This window comes from Pyxicephalus adspersus, chromosome 2 (assembly GCF_032062135.1).
Source record: "Pyxicephalus adspersus chromosome 2, UCB_Pads_2.0, whole genome shotgun sequence".
In the NCBI taxonomy this organism is placed as follows: domain Eukaryota; kingdom Metazoa; phylum Chordata; class Amphibia; order Anura; family Pyxicephalidae; genus Pyxicephalus; species Pyxicephalus adspersus.
In genome coordinates, this window is record NC_092859.1 from 37,349,819 (window position 1) to 37,374,457 (window position 24,639).

Consider the following 24,639-nt stretch of genomic DNA (forward strand, 5'->3'; position numbering starts at 1 on the left):
TTATAAATTGGGGATGGGCCTCTTCCACCATTCCTCTGCAGTCACATCATCTTCACAGGATACCTTCATCAAACATTACCAGGAGAGCTTCTGTCACAAGACCTGGCCTTCGGCAGGAAAGTTCTACGAGCAGCGATCCTCCCCTACGGCCGATTCACTATTTGTGTTTCCTCTCCGGTACTACAGTTCTGGAAGATGATTGGAAAAAATACCACTAATAAGTTAAGACTTCACAGTATTAGTATTTCTGGGAAACCATGAGGACAGTAGGTGTACTTACACCATATTGGAGTTTTTTTTGTACATGCTTGTTACCTGAATTATCGGTGGATGTAGTCTACTTTTATCTCAACTGAAGGATGAGTCAAACCACTACACAGAAATATGTTACCTGTTATTGGATTTGCAGCCAGACTTTTGATACAGCACAGCCATGTCTAGGACTTTTACTGCAGCACACTACAAGCATAAATGAAGAGATCCTGTGTGGATCTAATGGATCAGACAGCAATGAAAACTTGGATAGCAAAGCTATCGGCATGCTTGATTCTTTGTTAAACCTTTAGCAGTCAACATGTTCCCATGTCCCTTCCTGTTTGTGGGTTGCACACCAATATGGTTATTTCCATGTTTTGGAATAGCTGCAGGGACAGACATGTACCACTTGCCATTTAGATGATAGGGTTACACAGGTATGTCATTTAGAATCATTTGCAACCCTGGATGTTAGTTTAGGGAATGCCACTCATTAGGAACTCCGTTACCATTTGTAATTAGGATTGTACAAGATAGTATATGGATGATTTGAGCACTAACTGGTTCTAACTCCTCCCAAATCTATTCAAAGTTCAAATAAAAATATAGTCCATTTCGTTCAACCACTCAGGAAATAAACATCTGAAATAAAAAAAATCTATGGACATAGTTGATCCAGAGGAAGGATCAAAAAGGAAAAAAAAACCCCTGGTACAATTTGTTTCAACGGGAAAAAAATTCCTTTCTGATTCCATGACGCAATTGGATGTTCCCTGAATCAACAGTCTCTTATCTTTCTTTTAAAGCTTTGATACCCAGTTATATTCTGTGCTTCTAGAAAAGCATTCAGCTTTTTCTTAAACCAATCTTAAACAAACCAAGCTGCTGAAACTACTTACCGAGGGAGCCGATTCCACATTTTCTCAGAATTTACAGTGAAGAATCCCTTCCTTATCCAGAGATTAAATTTCTTTTCCACCAGACACAGAGTGCCCTCTTGTTCGTGATGATCCTATAGTGAATAGTTGGTGTTGGATACAATTTATTCTCACAAACAAATGATCAAACAATCAGCAACCACAAAAATTTCAGAAAACTTTATTTTCAGTCAGAACTGAGATGGATGATACATGGAATAATAAATATATTTTTATTCATATGTACAGTTACACCAAATGTTACATTCCATGTTCAAAGTCTTTTTTTTATTTTATTTTTCTTGCTTTACAAGGCAAAGAAAAAAAAAGTGTAACTTTTGCTTTGTCATGCAAGAGAGTATAAGTGTTTGCTACAGACTCATGTACTATCTTTGTTCTGCCATTTTATAAAACAATTGCATAAAGAAAGCAGTTTGCATTTTATTTTATTTTTCATTGAGCTGCAGGATATGGAAGCACTTAGTGCCACTGACAAAGATAATACAGACATCTTATTAGAAAGAAGTCCTTATCATTCTCCCCATTTCTTTTCCAGCACGTCCATTCCTGTTACATTGTAATTCTTGGCTTTGAAAACACATCCATGTCTGAGATATAGAACAAACTCTTAGCTAGGATCCCAGTCTGGATACTTCAGTATTTGGAAAAGAGGTTTGATATGACAGAGAAATTGCTCATGCTATTCTTTTATAACCATTGACTTTTACTGGATACTTTCTTCATGCGAGTGCCAGGGATTTGTAACATAGCAAGAGAAACCATACAAGGTAGGGGATCATATCTGCCAGTAGGAAGTACATAGTTCAGCAGTTTCTGACTAGCCTTTCACACTTGTTAGAACTGTGCAGCTAAAAACCAAATAAATCTGCAGTTTGTATTAGTAAAACACATTCAGGGTTCATCAAAGCTAAAGTCCAGAAAAGCTTTACAGTTTTTTTTTTAAAACAGCCACAGCCTGAATAGCAAAGCCTTTTTTACCCTGCCATTGTGCTCATTCAACCCCATTGTGTCTTATTCAACCCCTGCTGACTGGATAGATCCAACTTTGGCTCAACATGGAGCATGTAAATCCTCTGCATGCAGATATCTGATTCCACACAGAGAGTAAGATTATGTACACACGTTCAGCAATTGTCATTGGAAAGGATCTTTCACAATCTTTTCCAAGGTCAAAGGACTGAATTGCTGTACATACGGCGCCATTCTTAATAGGGGGGGGGGAATTATGGAGCGGTACCCCGCTGTGCTCTCTCCCCTTCCATTACATTCGGTCATCGATTGTGGCTCCACCAGCGCTGTACACATGCCAGATTCTTGAGGCAAATATTGGATGAGAATCATCTGACTTGTGTAAGTAGCCTAGGGCTCTTTCTCTGCAGCATGCTAGCAGGAGCCAGGCTTTTCTATTCAGATGTGGCAAGTTTTACTTTCATAAGTTACAGAAACCATGGTAAGCATAAGAAAGCAAAAAGATGTCTGATTTGTACTTATTGCTTTTAGCAAGTTGAAATAATTTAAAGTGCCATTGCTGCAAAAATAAAATTTATTTCAATAATGTCCCCAGTAAAGTGGAGGTAGTAGATGTACTTATCCCACCTTCAGTGCTCATTTCTTTCTCTCTTTACCAACCACAGTTTCAGGAACATCTACATATTCTCTAACACATCAAGCATTGTGCTAAGTTGTCAGCCCCCACATCACTGCCAGGCATAGTATTGGCATCCAACAATCTTAGAAATATCACAAGGGAAGATTTTCCAGGTACTATAGTGCCCCTTGAGAAAGGTATTGTGGTCATAAATCTAATCGCTCCTCTTTACAGGGGGCTTTTGTTTTAAAGTGCCACTTACAATACAGATTCTTCTGTTTCACTCTAATAGAAAAGAATTTGGATCATTCTTGTTCTATAACGGGCCAGGACTCCAAAACCACATTCGCTAACACCATGATGGTTGAAACTGGACTATGAATAATAATCTGATTGTTTAAAGCTTTTATTACCAGGGGTAAATAAACAGAATAAAGTCTGGAGCTTTATTTATTAGGAGCTCATCATGAGTTGATGTACATATCTCTATATCCGATCCTCCACTGCCTCATTCTATAAATTTTAAGCATCAGGGTAAGTGACGTTAATCGTAGCACACAAGAGTGAATCAAAAAATAAACATTTCAATGGAGAACAGTAAAGAGAAGAAATGTTTTATATTCTTGCAGGGTCCCACAATGTATAAATGTGAAGGCAGCATTCAAGCCTTGTAATAGCTTCAGATAATAATTGATTCACTGCCATTGTAACCCAACAGCCTTGAAAGTAAATTAAAAATTATGAAGTGCTTGAGGGACAACAGATTTAATCAAAAATGATGTGCAAACAGTTTAAGTATTTCTTTAGATTGCAAAACATTTTAAAGTTCACAAAGGGTCTCCATTGCAGCCTAATTATTGCAGAACCGTTAATAATGTTTTTGTACTGATCCTTGTGGACTAAAAAAAAAAAAAAAAACTACCAAAACAATGATATTTTTTACCTTTACTGAATCACGTGTCCATCAGAATGACCTAGCCCTGTATTTCTATCTTTATTGTCCTACTACTACCTGCCAGGTGAAGCTTTTACAAAACAGCAGGGACTGCTGGGAGAAGCCTGGATGTCTTCTCAATATATATAAAGCAATGGGTTATTCATGATGCTGGCAGCCACCAGCACAGGACAGCCTATGATTTATACCAATGAATAAAGCCAATACCTAACACCAGAAGCCATGTCATTTATTCTGAGGGGTACACCAGTTTAGCGCCATTGGAGCCAGCACACATCCTCTCCCAAGTACCCAGGGCAATCTGAACAATAATATTTTTTGTGTTTTAGAAAGAGCTTGAAAGGAATAACACTAATGTCACATTTTCTGTAGGTTTTCTGTCACCTTGGGGGAGATTTGCTCTCTTTGTCTCTCCTGATGACCATTGTTACCAGGACAGTGTATTATAATATTTTGGTTGAACAACTATAATCCTTCAAAGGAGACAAGTGGCAAATGTCTAAGATTGTATTTTACCTCTTTGTAGTGATTCCTTCTCACTTTCTGTTGTGCCCTTATGACAAGAAGTGAGCAAAAATAAAGGTAAATTTCCCCAATGGGACAAAAACTACAAAAAAAACTGACCAGAAGTTTAACCATTCTAAAGCTGTATTAAGCTATACTATTTAGCCATGTACTATTCAGAGGACCATGAAATAAACCATGGAATCACACATTATTCTGTTATGCAAAGGCACTTGATAACATTTACAAATGTATATGTAAAAAATCCAAAATGAAATCTATATATAATGACATCACAGGCCAGTTGGTTCAATAAAACTGCAGCAACTGTAAGCTTGGTCTATGACATTAATATGACATATACCAAGCCTTCAAAATGCAGCACTGACCCCCTGAATCCAAAATGTAAGATCCCTCTCCTGAATATGGACATTTGTGTTCAGGATTTTATTAGGAAAATGTATCACAGAATTTGCCTAAACCTAAACTATTACTTATGGAAATAACTTTTCTATTTCAAGAAATATTTGCCAGTTGGTGAAGCTAAAATGTTTTTGATGTACAGAGGGGATAATTGTGGTGCACAAAGACATTTGGTAGACAGACACCAAGTGTCAGCACAAACAGAACTGAAAGCCCTATTATACCTTATTATGTGACACATTCTACTTGCACTTTACTGGCTTCTTATAAATCACCCCTTTCAGGTGGAAGCATGTCCTAAAAAATGTGTACTTTTCTGACTATATACTATTAGGTTTTATGTCAAATCAAGACACAAACTCAGCAGAGTAGCTGTTGAATTCCACTATTACATTTCCTGTTGTCTAATTGCACTGGCAACTTGCACATCAGGGGGCATATTTTTAAATGATTCCCCTGTCAATTCATCTGAATGTTGATTGCTGTTCAAATTTCTCATTTCAGTGCCTATTAAAACAATGACTTGTTCTGCCACCTTGTGGCCAACTGTCATAGTGCACAGATGTCACAATAGGAAATTATCATCTAATGAATAGAGGAACCAATCCTGGTCAAATAGAGGAGAATCATTCATAGAGTGTCTGCTGTTGTGACTCCTGAAGACATTTTGTGAGTGCATGCATTGTAAATGGATGCAGTACTTTGGTTGTGTGGGTCGGTCTCATCTTTAGTAGCACAGGTGGCCTTACTCTCAGGAGTCTTTGTCTACCTCCCCTTCCATTAGTTTTATATACATTTGGCAAAAAAAAAAAATAGGGCTATTATTACGTCTGTAATCCATGGTAACCATTAGGACATCACCCTTGGTAGGATCAACTAACAAATTCAAAATAATTTCTGTACATCTTTTTTCTCTGCTTTTACACACCATTTCCCTTACACGTTACTTTTTCCATTAGTATCTCTGCAGAATTTAGATGTCATTTTTTATACTCAGCACGGACAATTAGATAACAGCTTGCGTTTGCAACTTCAAAAAATGCAGACTGAGTGCAACTTCTGTCAGGGTTTGGAATAATTTACATATATGCTTGCAAATGTATTCAAATATTACTCATAGGTCATACAGTGTCACAGGCTGGACACAGCCATAATTTGAATATGGTAGAGATTTCTAGATACAGAACATTTACATGACTTGTGAGTGATGAAAGCCAACATGCATGACATTAAAGTGTGCTTACAAGTATTTCAAAGTGCTGTAAGTGCAGTCACAATTCCCCTAGTAACTCTGCTTGCAGATATAAATTAGCAGAGACACGGAGTCACACATATAATGGTGTGTGTCCACCTTAAATGATATTTTGGCTTTGTATAGAAGTCAGCAGAGATGGTTTTTAATTCCATTTTCCATTAATTACTTTGCCTTGGCATGTCACTAGCCCTGGTGAGGTCTTACTGGTTCATGTATTCAGGTCTGACTTCTAGTGAATTTCTTTTGACATTTTTAAAAAAAATACCAAAGGTCAATTAGTGATTCTGCCCACTTGTATCTATCGAGAGCCAAAATAGCAATTTTGGTTGGACCAACCCTTCACTGTGTCTGATGATAATTGGAATAAATAATGCATAAAGACTGAAGACCGCTTATCAAGGGGTAGATACTTCTGATATCTTATATGAAACTAAGAACATGATATGCATATCACAGACTACAAGTATAGGACAGAGTGCCATGGCATAGAGAGCAGTCATGTGCAGTAACTCAATCAGACAACCTAATGTTTTCAATGTTATGGGTTTAATATGCCCAAACGATTGTGTATTTTAACAGCATTTCCTCATTTTTTGTCAGACACATAAGTTTAATAAAATAATGTATTTTGGACCATTTTAGGTCCGTTTTAGGATAAGTTGCCTGCATGGGACTGTTTTCAGTAATGATTGCTGTTCTGGGCTTGTATACAGGATTATTAATTCTATTCATAAATTTTAAAAATTGGTAAAGAGGAAAAAACAGCTAAAAAGCCTAGGTGATAATCCTTTTGTGTCTTCATTTTTAGGATGGGTTCATTTCTGATTGAATGTGATACATTTGGATAACACTAGATGAACAGAATGAACACACAAAATATGATCCTGCCAATCTTACAAGGAAACTCTTTAATTTGGCCTAATGGTTTTATGATAAATTCCAAGAGAACAACAAAAGGACATATTCAAGGGGACAAGTTAACAAAAAGGATTTTGTGGGACTAGAAGTACATAGAACGGCAACTAAATTGGTAAAGAACATGCAGGACCTCAGAGGAAGGAATTACTAAATTTGGTGTGATTGCCATGTAAAAATGGTCCTTCTATAAATTTGTCAATTTATGGCAAATGTATTAACTATGAAATCATCATAAATTATATAAAAACCAATACTGCACTTTTCTTCTAATGATCTGGATATTTTATTAGGACTGAAAGGTTTAAAAACCTAGGGGTTGAAGACTAAAAGCTGTGGTTTACTGCAATTAGATAGACTGGCTCTGTATTGTCATTTTTCAGTTCATCACTACATCTACTAGACAGGCTGCAATGCTGAGACAGATACCGCACATTTCTTGTACTGCTCCGTGAAATAGGAAAAGGGTCACATGTTGTACAACTACATATCTGTCACCCCTTTATTACACTTTGCATACAATTCTAAAATAAGAATTCCATTACACAAAAGTATCACAACTACTTTGTGCTAAATTACAAAATATTATATGTTGTACATTGTACAATTAGGAGCAACATGGGCCGAGGTAAAGTAAAGGATGATGATGCTAGGCATGGAGGTGGTAGGAGATGGGTATGATTGGCTTCTTCGTCAGCCTCAACACAACCAAGCTGTAATAATGCTTTACAGGCTGATAAATGTAAAGGAATGCCTGATATTTAGAGAAAAAGCGTGCTGGCCAACCCCTTACAACAATTGAAGATGCAATAGAGTGGATGACTGAAATACAGATCAACTTAAACAACCTCCTGCTCCTCTACCCTCAAGCAAAAACAAAAGTTATACTAGCATGGCGGCTCAGTGGTTAGCACTCTGGCCTTTGCAGCGCTTAGGCCAGGACACTGCATGGAGATTTCAGGTTCTCCCTGTGTTTGTGTGGGTTTTTTCCCACATCCCAAAAACATGTCGTTAAGATAATTGGCTTTCCTCTAAAACTGTCCTTAATCTGTATTAAAGACATATGACTATGGTAGGGACATTAGATTGTGAGCCTCTTTGAGGAACAGCTAGTGACATGACGATGGACTTTGTAAAGCGCTGCATAATATGTTAGCGCTATATAAATACTGTGTACTAATAATATTAATATCAGAAGAGGTCATCTCTCTTTGCTATAATATCTAACTAATGTTTTGGTAACAACCCTCAAAGGCTTTCTGCTTCTGCTATGAGACCTATTATTTTACGAATTGCCCAATGTCTTCTGTCTCTGCTCGAAGGTCTGCCTAATTTTTGTAGGCAGATTAAGAAAGCCATTGGAAAGGTCCTCCTAAGACCTAGCAACCTAAATGGTAGGGTCTTTTCATTGTCGCCAACCAAACTGCATAAAATGGTCTCTTTGACCTTTGACCAATATTTTCCTGAGGCATAGCATAGCTTTCTTGCTATTTCTGTACATTTATCTGCTCTAGTGACCCTCCGGAGTCCATAACAAACCAGAGGAATTTCTCCCCTATTGACTTCATTTGAATTCCTCTTAAACCCAAACATTGGGGCGTGTTCAGCCCAACAGCTACAGAACTGAACATGTTGGAGCGACAATACTGGCTAATAATTTGTAAAATCAATACTATAGATTGCTCATTCAAAGAAGAAACTGATATAATTCCCATAAAGGATCAGAAGGGACATTTCCCCCTGTTGGCATTTCCCTGGTTAAGGAATCTGAGGGTGGAGGTTTCTATTTATTTCTGTCTTTTAGTTGAACTCAATAGGATTGATTTAGTAAAATAATTTGGGCTGTTTATTTACTAACCTAATTGTCATATTATAAGGGATAGGTCATATAGCTTAGTGAATGCAGTAAAAAGTTACTATGCAAAATACCCAATCTCATGCAAGGAAATCTAATAAATAAAATGTGCTTTCCCTTGCATTGCAATTAATGATTGAAGTCAACAGAGCTTCATTTTATTTACTAAGGTAAGTGAAACATCCCCTGCTTTCACTTTACCATTTGAATAGTACAGATTGCATTAGTAAATCACCCTAATGTGTTTCCTTTACCCTGATTTACTATTTAATTAATAGCTACATAACTACAATTTATTTTTATTAGATTCCAATAAAAAGCATGTTTTATGCTTGACCTTTCTATTAACACTACAAACAGTTCTTTCACTGTTCACTTCTATAGGTACAAATACTAGCAATCTTCAATTTATATTTGTTCTGTGCCTTGCAATTTATGATGAATTCTGTCAGAAACCATTTACTATTTTTCTGATAACATCGTTTTCTGTAATTAAAAATATAGAAAAATTGGTTACCCAACTCCCAAAAGAACTGATCAAAATTGTAAACTGTTAGTGAGAGGGCAAATTTACAAAAAGCAACCTAAAGACAGGAGAGAAAAGCAATACATAAATAGTATGATAGGGTAAATTGTCTGCAGGAAAAAAGCAACATCTCAGGATGAATGCACTAGTTCAGTCCCAACATTTACATACAGAATAGGACTTCTAAAGTCAATTGTACAATAGATATTTATATTTGTATACAGTTCCTTCAACCTTTTACCGCTCAGGTTCCAAAATTGCATTCTGAACATTCCATGCTTTAAATTATTTAAGATTTTTGGTAACCCTAATGACCGTACAATATTATTATTACAATATTACTGACCAGTATTAAAAATATCTCCTTACCTTTATACAGGGTCCTGATTGCTGTACTGCTAAAGTACAGATCTTTCAACCCAACCTTACATGTTTTTAATGCTTTTAACCATTATCTCCCCAAAAATTGACCTTAGACTATATTAATGACATATGACTGTGGTAGGGACATTAGATTGTGAGGGACAGCTAGTGACACGGCTATGGACAGCGCAGCATAATATGATGGCGCTATATAAATACTGTGTATTAATAATAATAATCTCCCTACAGCTCCCAATGTAGGTGCCCCCTCCATGCCCTCACATACTATAGTGGTCATGCATTGTACATGGTAATGTTGGAGACACTGCAATGAGACAACAGGTGAAAAGGAATGGTTTTGTGAGACAGGTTGTATGGCTGGGTGGAAACCTGTTAGAATAAAGAATAAGGTATTTCAGAAAAAAAGTATTCCTGCCATCCCCTTTCCCCTAGATAAAAATTAACCTTTTCTGTACAGAGGTAATGGGTTGGGGAAACTACATAGTAATATTATGGTGCTGACATGACTTCAGCTTTAAGAGAATCTAAGAAGTCATTGTCATTATGGCTCTTGGACATCAAAGCTAGTATTCAAAATACTGAAGTACTTTACTGAGGATAAGAAATCTCATCATTATCACCACACCTACCCTGTATTCTTGACATCTTTAAATATAAAACCATTTCAATATCATCTTAATACAGAGACACATAAATAGATTTTTTCTAGATCTGGAAGACTGCAAAAATCTGTACATTTAAACTATGCAATTAAGCTCTTTTGGCGTTCACCTATTTCAGTTTACACACCAGCTTCTAAATTACCATACACTACAAATGGAATTGTTATCAAGTATAACTAGAGTGCTTTAATTATGGGTAAATAAGTCAATTCAAAACTAATTTTAAATGTTTGTCAAGTGATTGCTGATCAACTAAATCAGCTCCTGGCCTCTGATAGGATCGAGGTCACTCACCAATGAGGCCTCAATCATGTGGGCTACTTTATTTGAAAAAGTAATGTGCACAGAAAACAAGTTGTTCCAAAGTAATTGCAACTTTACTGCAGCTTCTCTGAAGCCCTAAAGGCCTAAAGCATGCTGTAAGCTTTTCTAATACTTGTGTACACATTTCACATACTAAGCACCATAGAGCAAAAAGACATAAAACTTTGCCTTATTTTGTGTTCTGGAGCTTAATGGAGCTAAAAATACACTGACCAGTCAATCTCCATACAACAATATAAGCTTCAAAGCATCCAAACAGTTGTGGAACTCCCACTATCTGAGCATATACCTTCTGGTGTATGCGCATGTGAGATTAACCCAACACATCATCCACTGTAAGAAATATAAAAAAAATAAATTATTTGCTGCTAAAACCCATTTTTTTTGTTGATGCAGTTTACTTCAGATCATGGAAAAAGTTTTGAAAAAAATAGATCAAAAAATAATTTAATATGTAAGTTGTTTTTTTTTTAGAAGGATTTGGAGTGAATTGCATGAACAGAGAAGACTTTCATTTGATCTTTTTTTAGTATTACTACAACTCATGAAAGCAGGGCCTTATGATACTTCTTTTTGGGTTTCAGGAAGCAGATATCAGAAAATTTTTTACTGCTTCTTACTATAGCAGTGAGTACAGATATTTTACATTTTTGATCCTTGGGTCCCACTATTCTAAAAACCTTCTCCATTTATCCACAACGTTTTTCAGGGTATGGTATAACTTGTAGTGAACACATTCAACTGAACTCTGATGACTGATGTTGAAGACATTTTACTGCTTATTCCAGTTCTAAAAAGAACACAAAAGGGAAAACATTATGGGTCAGAACTTGGCAGTCTTCCTTTACCTTACAGAACAGGACAATGGGGTGAACATTTTAGACAGTGATGACGAATGGTTTGCAAGAAGGAGGCCATCTATATCAAAATTGGATGATTATCCTTAAACACAAGGGCGAAATTTGACATCTTCATCCACAAAAGTCCTGTCCCAGAATTTATGGCAACATGAAATCAGATTTAGAATTATACCAGGGTGGTTGTACAAACTTTTATACCCCCTATCATGTTCTTGGACAATTAACAATAAAACATTTATTGATGATTGGATCATGGTATTTGAGGTACCTGCTATGGTATGTTCCTGACTCTCCTAAAAACCAAAGAAGATTCCAGAATAAGCAGCAAAATATTTTCAACATTACGGAACAGTTGAATGTGAATAACTACTACTAACTATCCATATCCATAATGTACAACGATAGATTTTTCTTTAAATGAAAACACTATAGTCTGAGCAATCTAATAACAATGCTAACATTTGAAGACTAAAGTACTGTAATTATAAGGAGCTAGTTGCTACTTTATTGCATTTTCTATCATACAAAATTTCGAACCACTTCAATCCGGACTTCATTTTCATAAATATCAGGATTCTAAAATAAATCCCACAACTTCTGTACATCTATTCATCTCCATAAACCTTGGCTCACGGAGCCCAGTTTGTAAGCTGTAAGCAAATAAAAGTTTAAAATACTAACATTATTTAGTGTGCATCTTAGAATATACTTAGGCATGACTATATGTTGCATATTTTACACATTTTTAATCCCCGGCACTTCTCTAGATTTTACCACCATTATTCTGGATCCAATCAGGACCAGCAACCTTTTTCCCATTCCCTCCCAATGGAATACTTAAGGCCTATGTACATCATTGAACCCCCTTTCATGGAGCCCCCACTTTTTAGATATATGTAGATATATTGCCACATTCTTGAAATCATGCATTTCTGCATTGCTATTGCACAAACTTGATACAAAGTTTTTTTTTGTTTTTGACGATAACATATTTTGTTTTGTACTTCTGAAGACAATGCCTTTTGCCTCCATTTTCCCAAAACAGCATTTTTATGTTATCCCATTAGTTTTGTTTTGCATTTATCTGTTTTGAAGTGACCCATCCTTACCTAATTTATTTCCCTTCAAATTTTATGATTTCGAAACAAATTAATGACATTTGTGTCCCCGACATATAGAAGCAAAATGCATAGGGTACACATATGCAAAGCACAGTAAGTCTCACTCCTAAATTTCCCCATTGATAAAATTGCTTCACTTCAATTTCTTTGCTCTTCAATCTTCAACTTTCAGTTTTTTTTCCAAAATTCTCTATTTTGTCAATTTCCCTCCCCCAGCCTGCTTCCCACTTCACTGCTTGTGAACATCCTCACTACGTACAATTTTGTAGATGATCCAGTAGAAAGTGTTGAATATAAGAAAAACCAAAGGAAAGCCGATTCTGGACACCTTGTCAATCTTCTTGGCCCGGCTAATAAAGAGCTTGCGCATCTCTTCTGGAGATCTTGAAGCTGGGGGTGCAGAGCTGGTGGGGTTGTTGTTGTTGTTCCCCTTTACAGAGATCCCATCTTTGGCCTGGAGACATGCAGGGCCCATTCCGTAGGCAGCAAAGCTGAAGCGCCCTTCACCGGTGTCATCCTCCTGCAAAAGATTGATCATAGGGCTCTACTCAAAATAAGACAGGATCATTGCACCCTCTCCATTAGGCTCTCTCATCCTCACTATCATATTGTGAAGTTGTGTCATTTGGGCATCCACACAAATAAAATATGGAATTATAGGGAAAATTTAAGTCTGATTAAACTTTATGCACCAAAATGGCAGGCTTGTCATTTTCAATGTCTTATTTTCCATATTAGTGTAAAAATGATGTTAATACAGCCTGTCCCTGTCACTGGCATGCAGCAAGGAAACACTGCTCTACCTGGGGGAGCAGCAATTGGGTTGCATTGGTCTAACACAACCCCTGCAACCTATTAGATATCCTTATATAGCCTTATTAGTTTATTTTTATGTCTATACTTTTCTTTTACAATCCAGCATTGGAATGTTTTCCATACTTATTAGTAATCAAATTTGCATTCTGACAACAGCAAAATGGGTTATTTTAAAACCCATTCATGCTTTTGAAAACTGAGTCAATTAAGATAGAGAAATGTCTTCAAATAAAGTATGCATTTACATTCACTCATTGAATATTTTTATTTTCTAAAATTCATTGTGTAGTATTTTCTAAGGATTAAACTAATTTGTACCTGTTGTCTCAAACAAAACTGCAAAAGATTTTAAATACTTTTGTTGATATACCTGCTAATACCTTTGATACACAAGTCTCTAAAGTGAACGTTATTAGCACCACTTGGCAAACGGTCCGGTGTTTCCATAGCAAAGGCAGCAGCAGCTTGAGGAATTAGAGAGCAAATGCCACAAAGTAGATTACATATCTAATGCTGGGGATGAGTTACCAAATCATATTTCCTTGTTTAAACCTGATATTATTAACCTTTCTCTTTCTAAAGAATTTAGATTACAGTGATGTAACTACAGCTTTTGTAAATTGAGCATCTGTTTCGGGGACCAGAATTATTCAAGAAATTGTACAATAAAATAAACATATACAGCAAAAAAAAAAAAAAATATTCAATGGCACAGGTCTTAGTACTAGGATTTCCCTTAAGATTGTTTTTAAAAAGTGCTATCTAAGCTTTATTGGTCTATATAATTCCTACTAGATCTTTTTGAATTCAAGATTGTTAATATTTACATAATGTGTTAAAGTGTATGTAAAACTTTGCTTATACATACTTTGCTCATTAATCTTTTTTATTAAACTGCAATACTAACTTCATTTGCAGTGGATTTTGGTAAATAAAATCATTTTTCTAATATAGCTCTGCATCTAAAAAATATTATGCTGGTAAAAATTATTAATAAAAAGTTTTGGAAGAAGGCAGGAGATTGGGCAGGAGAATACATTTAAAAAAATAATGGAAAATCCTATAATGAAAACAAAGAAAAAAAAATAGCTATTAAATTTTGGATAAACAGGCAACCTATTAAAAAAGAATTTCACCCTTTTATATATAGTTATATGGGAAATATGCACAACCCATGAAACTTGTTGCAGTGTTTACCATATTTTACAGGCAATTAGATTAGATCCAAATGCCCTTCAAATACAGATGATAATACATTTATATTCAATAAAAAATTCTACAAAAATTTTAATACATATAATGTACTGTGGTAAAATAGGTACAGCCTATTTACAAATAGGAAATTACTTGTTGAAGATCTTTCTCTTACATGATTTCTGTGAAATGTTTGACCATGCATCCATGCAACATTTCTTTAATTGTAAGATGTCTGTGGGGTTTCCTATATAAAGTGTATGTCTTTAATCCTACCACAACATTTAAACAGATTCAGATCAGGGCTTTAACCTGATTTCAGGGCTTTAAGCCATGCATTTTCCATTTCCAGCCATCTTTGGGTGGATTTGCAAGCGCACATCAGAGTAATATTGCACTGAAAATCAATGTCCATACTTCAACTTCAAGATGGCCTGATACAATGCAGAATTTATAGATGATATAATGATTGCATATTGCCCTAATCTAGAAGCAGCAAAGCAAACAATAAATTTACACCACTCTGCTTCACAGGTGGTATGACGTTCTTCTCCTGAAATGATGACTTTGGTTTGTACCAGACAAAGCTACTGTTACTGTGGCCACACAACTCTATATTTAATGGACCTGATTTATTAAAGCTTTCCAAAGATGGAGAAAATACACTTTTATCAGTGAAGATAGGAGATACAGCAAACCTGTAATGGATCTTGTACATGACTGAAAACAAATCGTAAATTACTTTTTAGGATTACATTCCAGGATTGCTGAATGACCCAGGTTAACCGATGAAAGGGTATCTTCCCCAACCTTGGAGAGCTTTAAAAAATCAGGCATAGAGTCGTCTATGAATAGATTGAAATGTTTGAGAATAGTCCCACTAGTGTGATGGAAGCAGAATGCTCTGGACTGCTCAAAGAAGCTTCAAGGGGAAGTTTTTTTATGTGATGATGATATGAAAGCAGTGGTGCATCAGTGGCTATGCTCTCAGTGGGAGGATGTTTATTATCATATACTTATATATATATATATATACTTATAACAGGGCATAATGCTGGAAAACATTACTATACATATTGTGTATGTACTGGAAGGGGTTTTATATTGGGGTCCATTCTCTGATCAGGGGAAATCAGAGAACACATCAAGAAGGAACTCTTTACAGTAATGGTAGTAAAACTGGAGAAACAACTTATTTTTAATAATATTGTATATATTGTATATTTATTTGACCATAACAAACATTTGTAACTGTTTCTTTAGATCGTTAGTAGCATGTTCTAGTTTTCAGTAATAAAGAACTACAAATATTTTTGTGACTAATATTATCTAACATTTTCAATTCTAAAAGATGAAGGAGCATGATTTTGATCTAAGGAATTGATTTTACTGCCCTTGGAGTGAATGTCAGAAAATAATATTTTTCTTCTGTGTAGCAAAATGGCAGCAGTTGCTCGGGGGCTGGTTTTGGCTCCCTCTGGACCAAAGCTATGAGAGGCATTAGTTCTTTGTTAAAATTTGAGTTATAATACTAAAAGTATTTGTTGGAAGTTTAGTTTTACATTCAGAGAAATATGCAAGCTTCTTAAATTGTCCTTAACAAAAAGTAGCTGAAAGTTATATGTCATCCTCTAGCTCGCTAGGTTACTTCAGTGATTCGTATGGTGGAGAGTCTCTAAGATCCCGGACACTTCTCCAGTTCAATAGACATTTGTTTAGTGACGTTTTCAACACAAAAGAAATTGAATTAATGTCTTACTGTTGTTTCTTTTATACCCAAAAACTATGTTTTACTTTAGATGAGGGGTGCAAGGTAGAGCATGCAAGTTACACTTCAGCATCCTTTACTAATTCTTATTTTGAAAAGATCATGGTACTTTGGGTCTTGCCTTCTCTTCTGGGTAGTCATGTAACCTTCTATATGTCTATATCAAAGGATGCAAAGCAGAACACATACAATGAAGTGAACCAAAAAGAAGTGTAACCAGCAAAGGATGTTCCTGAGGGAAGGGTAACTTGCACATACTACTTCTGCTTAGCCATCAAACAATAGTTAAGTATTATCACTTTAAATATTTACATTTTTATTTAAGAATTGACTTGGGGGAAAAATAATCTATAGTATGGGGACATGTGTAGAATTACGGGGCAACAATGTACATGCATATCCTTCTTTTACCTTGCTTGGGAGATGTCCCAAAGTGGTATTTTTTTTTTTGTAAGTAGCATGGGGTCTTTTTTCCAAGCAAGGGATCTGAATAACCAGAAAATAGGGGTAGGGTAGTTAGAATGCCCCCCTTCTGTCCATGACAGCTTTATGCCTGTTTATTAAAAAATTCTGCAGGTTCTGCACAAATAAATCCAGGATTCCCTGAGCTATTATTAGATCTGTCATCCAGTGTTCAAAGCAGGACAGGATAACATTATAATAAATCACTCATCTCTAACAGTAACATTTCCTTTAATAATCCTGAATGAATCCATTATCTTTCCAGCATATTACCAAGATCATCAGCAGACATACAGCATTTCTAATTGTGTGGATGCCTAAATGACTTTTTCCTTATCTGTTCTGAAATTCATGTTATGTTTGAGAAGCCTTGTCGAGGGTGCTATAAAATATGCAGGTGCAAAGCAGGGGATCCTCATTCCTGATCCCACTAGTAAAATGAGGAACTCTACAAGACACAATTGTTGTTGCAGGGCTAATTTAAATAAAACTGGACAACGTAAAAGTTCATGTTCCAGTAAATAATCAGGTTTTACTTCTAATTTCCACTGCATTTCAAAAAATGAAAGCAGGCTTTTAAATTAGACAGCATTATGTATTATTATTTTTTCAAATTTTTTTTTACAGTGTCTTTATTGTATCCACCGATATCCAAGTATCCAAGTATGACCAATTATGTAATTTCATTCATAAAATAGTTTCACAACATATATCCCCTGGTTTGCCTCTGCCACCCACCCTCCCCAGACATGACCCTCAATCATGTATTACAAAAATGTATTATTACAATTCAAGCCTAAGGAGAATAATTATGCCATTCTGTACAATTGTGGATAATTAATTTTTTTACATTTTTTATTTTCAAATAGATTTAACTACAAGGAACAATGATAAATGAGAGTCTAAACTTTTCTTTCATTTCAGTGAGAAGAAATTTTCTAACTGATGGATGTCCAGTGGCAGAGTCCTCCAGGATCCCAAAGGAATTTTAGGACTTTCAGATGTCCTGTTAGTGAACTGTGTTTTAGCACAATAAAAAGACCAGGACTTTGCTGCTGTACATGAACAGAAGGTGTTTTCCACTGGTCCTCAAAAAATAGAAACCAATAATAAAAGAATTTAAGAATTAAAAAGCTTCTACACTATCCATAACTTGCAGTCCTAAAATATCCCACATTTTCTTTCTAACACCCATAGCACTCATCTATCGCCCTGGATGTAGAATAGCACATTTCACTGATGTGTAAAGGGCAGGACCTCTGGTTGTACATAATTATTGCCTACTCTTATGGCATCCTTCCACAAGACTGTAGGCAAGAAGCATACACAGATGGAGGGACACAATGGATGCTTTACGTTAGACCACTGTCCTAAATGTAAAGCTTTTCTTTTAACAGAGTCATACAATCACCATATGCAATAATAAATCCTAAAAGTGTCCCTGTATACCCCATCTTACACATATAGCTGATATAAGCTGCCTACATTCTTACATATATATGCAAGCCACATTATGTCATGACAGACCTTTACCTTCAAATTAAGTTCTTCTTGCAAAGACAACAGAGAAGGTGTCCGTCAACTAAAAGTGTGCACAGTGCTTGCTATTGAGGAACAGAATATGGGCATGGTTCTGTATGATAACCTTGCCTTAAAGAGAAAGGGTATTCCATTCTTCCTTTAAACAAAATAAAATCACTATACATGCCAGTTTGTATTTTTCAATGTACTATGGGGAGTCTCTTTTTTTTTAAGTGGCAAAATAGGCATTCACTAAACGTTCACTGATGGAGAATCCATCACTGCTATATATAATATTAATATATAATGTAACTAACCAAACAGCTATCCTTTTTAATAATATTTGCTCAACAATCTTCATTGTTGGAACCCTTCTAAAAACAGTAAAAGCTACATACTGTACATACACAAAATGCTAATGTCTATATTTTGTTTGTTTGTAAAAGAGGATGCTACAATGTTTGAGATTTTTGCCTAATCACATACAGGCAAAGTATAGAAATGTAACATTGTAAAACAGTTTGACTGAAAAAGCGGTATATCATGTTTTTTAATGATGAAGGGGGTAATATATACTCACTGGCCACCTGGTATACCTTGCTAGCAATGGGTACCCCTTTTAGATTTTAGAACTGCCATAACATATCATAGTATAGATACAATAGGGTGCTGGAAATATTCCATTAAGAATTTTGGTCCATATTACTATGATAGCATAACACAGTTGTTTCAGATTTGTTGGCTGCACATCCATGACACAAATCTCCCATTCCACTACATGCAAAAGGTGCTGTATTGGATTGAGATCTAGTGACTGCAGAGGCCATTTGAGTATAGTAAACACAATGTCATATTCAAGAAACTAGCTTGAGATGATTTGAACTTTGTGACCTGATGCATTAGCCTTCAAAAGATAGGTACACTATAAGTGATTGTTTGAATTAAAGTTGCCTTTCTATCAGCTTCAACCACCGTGGTCATTCTCATCTGACCTGTGGCATCCATGAGGCATTTTAGCCCTGAAAACTGCCCACTGAATATTTTCTCTTTTTTGGACTATTCCTTGTAAATCCTAGAGATAGTTTTTATGAAAAATCTCAGCAGGTCAGCAGTTTTTTTAAATACTCAAGACCAGCCCGATCAGCCCGATCCAGATCAGCAGGATGTCTTGACAATGTCTGCATGCCTAAATGCATTATCTTAATGCTATGTGATTGACATACTTGTATTAACAAGGTGTTGAACAAGTATGCCTAATAAAGTGGAAACTGAGTGTACATAAACATTTTTAATCAAGCCACTCACTCAATAAAGAAAATAATACTATATTATATTAATTTGGTTAGGACTTGAATGCATTAGGACTTCTGCTGCCCAGCATCTATTACTTGATGATAGCCTTGTGTCTTGGTAGTGTCTTGATTTTAACAAGATTACCATATCTGCTCCTAGACCTTCAAGTGTGGATAAAGTCCATTGTGAACCACTGGCATTTGCTTTATAGGAAATCTCTAGCCATCAAAACTACATGTCTAAACCAATTACAGATAGATAAAGTGGTGCCTCGGGGCACAGAATGATCTCCGTACTGCAGCCTTATGATGATGCCAATCACCCTGGACTTTATTTAGCATAGTTACACTTCTGGCATATGTCTTGATTGTCTTTTCCTCCTAATAGCCTTGGCTACCTGCCCTCTAATTCCCACCAGCTATGATTTGACATTCCTATTGTCTGACTTTTTTTTTTTAAACGTCACATTGCCACTGGCTTTGTAAGCAATGCTGACCTACCAACAGAAGTTCAGTAGAAAATAGATCGCATTTCCTTTTATACAGAATTACCTCTGCAGAACCATTTTTCCCCAGAATTAAAATACAGACTTCAATGGTATTTTCAATCTGTGATTAGTGGGATCAGCACTCTGTGGTGCTGTAGTAATGAATAACATCAATTATTCTGTTCTCTCAGAGAAATCTATTAAATATAACATTACCCATTCACAGCAGAGCAGGCCGCAGGGCTTGCACACAGTAATGGCGAAATGAGAGACTTTGGATTTCTGTAGCAATATAAAGAATTTCCATAACCTGTAGAAAATGCCTGGAAGTGGAAGATCCAACTTCAATCCTAAAGCAAAGCTTTACCCCAGTCTCTAAAACCACTGCTCTATGTTCCATCAAGTCACGGAAAGTCAGGTCCCAATAGGAATGTAAAAAGAGTTCAGACAGAAGCACAGAGAAGAATTTTCTAGCTAAGGAAGGGTATATTAGGCATTTAATGGTTAATGTCAGGCAGGATATTCACTTTTAAATATGGAATAATATAGAAAATATTTACTTTATGGTATCCACAGACATGAAAGGTTATATAATTTGTAAAAAAGGCATTTTCTAAGGATGAAAACAGAAAGGGTTTTTATTGCTATCTGTGACTTTCCTGGGGAGATTTACCCATTTACTTGTCCCAGTAACCCTTGTTATCAAGAAAGAAGGAGGAGGAGAGAAAGGAGGAGGGAACATTTTCTGTTGCATCTCCAGGACAGGAAGTCAATGTAAATCTTCCTAGCTGGATGCAGGCAGTACAAAATACCCAGATAGCGGGTTATAAACTTCTCTATATCTAAAATGAAGATATGACTTTACATACACATTAATCTTCCAGCAATGGAAAGTATACAGACAGTGGTTTTGTATGTAATACAATTCCTTTTATTTTATGGTGGTAGGGGTATAAGCATGTACCATTAGCCACAAAGTTGTGCAAGTGTATGATAATTTTGTTCTACTGAATGATCAAGCACTGCTTAGCCTAAATTAAAAAAAATGAATGCTGCAGCTGCAATATTTTAGGTTACACTAGATACTAGATAGTTCAAGTAAAGTAAATCCAAGACTTCCTTATGTTGTAAAGAGCAAGGAAGAATAAAATAACCTTGTCATTGGTGATATTTTCTATCAATTTCTGTCCATTGGCACAACAGGAACTAAGATAACATCTCAATAATTAGAGACAATTTGTTAGACAAATGTCAAACAAGTTATCCAAATAAAAGATTTCTAGGAATACAGTGGAAATTTTCCAATAGGAAAACTTGTACTGTGATAATAATCCAAGCAGGGAACTCACTCTTGTAGCGTAATTTCCCCCCTAGACAGTTGCCACCATAACAAATGTTCCTATTGTAAGATTTCCATGTCATTCCTGTTCTGACAAATATTTAAAATTTTATTTTCCTTTTACATTCCGTCTTAGTGAAAATGTCATCTGGACAAAAGGAAGAGTGAATCTCTCTAAAGGGAGACTCAGACTGGAATCAAAATTAGACCTGGATTCTCAATTCTAACCCCACTCTATGCAAACAGAAAAGTCTCTTTAGATACACTTTAATCCACCAGCCCCTTCCGTGTTTCAAGGTTCTCCACGCGTCTAGAGCTGATGCCAGGTTTCAAGTGTTTGCACTTTTGTATTTTACATTGTTCATTAGAAGCAGCATAACACTGTTGATCATCTCTTTATTGATCAAGGGAGAAAAACTAAGGCAGGCACACATGTATATCTTCTGGTGGTATGTCGGGGGGGGGGGGGGGGTTAATGATGCTTGATACCCTTCCAATCTGTCATTTACACATTGCCAATTACTGTATATCACTGGTGCTCTTCCTTTTCCAGGTCCCAGCAGAATCCAGTGCTTGTTGGGCATAAAGAGGTAACACTAGATCTTGATATGCTTTGCCATCTTGTTTGCTTCACTTTTCATCCTCCACTCTACACTTCTGTAAACCCCCTTTGCTTTTTTCTGCCAGCGCTGCCACATTTACCAATACACTGGCAGCCAGGGAGTTGGAACGGAGCAACTTCAATTGGTAACTGGCAAATGCACAATAGAGCTTCAGAAGTAAGGAAGTGGGACAGGTAAGCTTCTTTGCCCAGTGCACACAACACTGTGCCAGAAAGTTTACAGGACAGCTGTCACTACTGTCGGAACTGTCCTTAAATGTAACAGCCTTGTTGCTTCTTGACAATTCTAGTTGTGTTGGACACTTTTTCATTGTTTACATTGCTTTCTTCTTCCTCCATTTGTCTCTCTTCCTCCATCTCTCACCATGCTACAGGAATGTAAACTGTATTTTGTTTGCTAAGTATTACCTAAATATAATAAAGAGCTTCTTTAGGGTGTCTCTTGTCTGTATTCTATGTGCAGTTGTTAATAATGATTGTACTGAGGTATATATGTCAGTGAGACTCTCTGGCACAGTAATAAAACATTTTTAATGCTATAAGGACCATGGCATATATGTGAGGGACATGCAGAGAACAGACCCAGATTCGATTCTAATTGCCAATTTAAGCCCCTTCTCTCCTTCTCTTGAAAAACCCTTGTTTTTTCATGGTCCTCGTGAAAATAAAAAGCTATAGGGGGAAACATTCTTTACCTACAAATAAAATACTATTTTTCCCCATTTTTCCCCCTAACGGGATCCAGTGCCACAAAGCATGCCACAAAAGAAGTTACCTTGTGGTGTCGTCGCTTCCTCCTAAAACGTAGAAGCTCCTTGTGCTGTCGTGAGACAAAGTTGACAGCGGCATACTCCAACAGAGCAGAAAAGACAAAGAGTAAGCACACCGCCATCCAGATATCAATAGCTTTCACATAGGATACCTAAAGATAAAAAATAAATATTATACAAAAATGGAAACATCATTATAACTAATGTAATTCTTCTTCTTTATTCTTTTACAGTTAACTGTTTATATCAGTAGAGACCTTTTATAAATACAGATCTGGTACCAGCTTATTAACCAAAAATATCAGTTGCAGTGACATAGAGATTACCATAGCAGTTGCTATGGGGCCCAGAGCCAAGGAGGAAGCATGGCCTGTAAGATAGTAATTTAGGAAGAGAGGTTACAGAGGTTAAAATTGCAACTGGGCTCTTAGCTAAGGAGAGGATGGGGAGTATGTTAAATATTGCTATGGTACCCAGTAGTTTTTATGCCCCTATGTAGCACAGGTAAATGTTCTAACCTGTGCAACCACAGTATCCTCAGTTGTTCAGATATACTGTGGGCTTTATCAGTGATCAGGTAAAACAGGTAAGTAGTTTCTGCAGGGACCTTTAGAATTTTATCAACCTAAATTTAGCTAAAATGTATCCAACCCAAAATATGTATTATGTATTATTGCTTACGAGTTAATAGATGTGTTAGCTGTATTTGTCTTCTATTTTGTTTCCATTTTTTCCTTTACTTTATTCCTAACTGGTGGTCCTAGCAGAAGCATTACCTGTCCTAGTCACTTACTTTACTTTATCTGTGGAGGAGTTGGGTTGTCAACCCGGCTTAGCTCTTACAAAGCACTTGTAGTCAACAGGAAAAGAAATGACAGGTCTAAAGCAGATTTTACTGCATTATAGGGTAGAATGTTCTAAAGTAGAGTTGATTGCATTCATGGAATGGAGATGAAATGGAAACCAAAGGAACACATTATTTTCCTAATGTAACGTTTTAAAGAGCTGGTCCCATAATTACTAGCAAGTTACCTTTTTTTTTTAAACCCCTTGCCCCTGATTCATCAAGCAAAATCGGATTATCGGTCGCGCATTCGTATTAGCGATCCGGAATCGCGCGCGATCGCGCTATTCAACAACTATTGCGCATGGCAGGAATCCGGCCGGCAGATTCAGGATGCGAGTGGACGCGCGCACTCGAGTCCCGGACCGCGGTAATCCGCGATCGCGGGTCGCGCGTATTATCGCGCTTCCAGCGATCGCGGATTTCAATGATGAATCAGGGGCCATATGTCACCTGTCTTGTCTGAAATTAAATTTAAAGTGCTTTTGTATTTTATTTTTTATTTATTATGGTATAAAAATATTTTTAGTAATAATGAAATAATAAATATGAATATTTCACATTTTCACATGTAGCCAGCAAGTGGAGCTCTTAGATCCTTTTTGTGTATTCTCAGACTCTCCTTAGCTTCTCTGTTGAAAAAAAACTGATATAAAAGATAAGGTTGAGGTTCACACATACAGCAGAGAGGGAAAGTCTAAAAGGAAACCAGTGCTCTGTTCTCTATTAAAAAATCTACAGTGCTCTAGGAATCAATTGTCATGACTGCAATCTATATTAAATATCAATTAGTAATACAAACATAAAATTTATGTGGTAATAAGAGATCTAAAGCAAGTTGAAAAACATTTCAGCTTACATAAATATAGCATAAAATTGGTCCAAAGCCATTATAGTTTCCCTTAACTGAGAACGTGGAATAAAAAAAAATCTTTGTACCTTCATTTCCACACTGACG

At 36.2% G+C, this 24,639-nt stretch overlaps 1 protein-coding gene across 1 annotated transcript in view; it reads right to left on the reverse strand.

Annotated features, from left to right (window-relative positions):
* Nucleotides 1-1,337: 1,337 nt before the first annotated feature.
* GLRA1 (glycine receptor alpha 1) overlaps nt 1,338-24,639 on the reverse strand; it is a 90,752-nt gene continuing 67,450 nt past the window's right edge. The window contains exons 8-9 of the mRNA XM_072400454.1: nt 22,843-22,989; nt 1,338-13,085 (exon numbers count right to left, since the gene is read on the reverse strand). Of these exons, the coding sequence (XP_072256555.1) occupies nt 12,795-13,085; nt 22,843-22,989 (438 nt within the window). The 3' untranslated portion in view covers nt 1,338-12,794. The remainder of the gene's footprint in view (nt 13,086-22,842; nt 22,990-24,639) is intronic.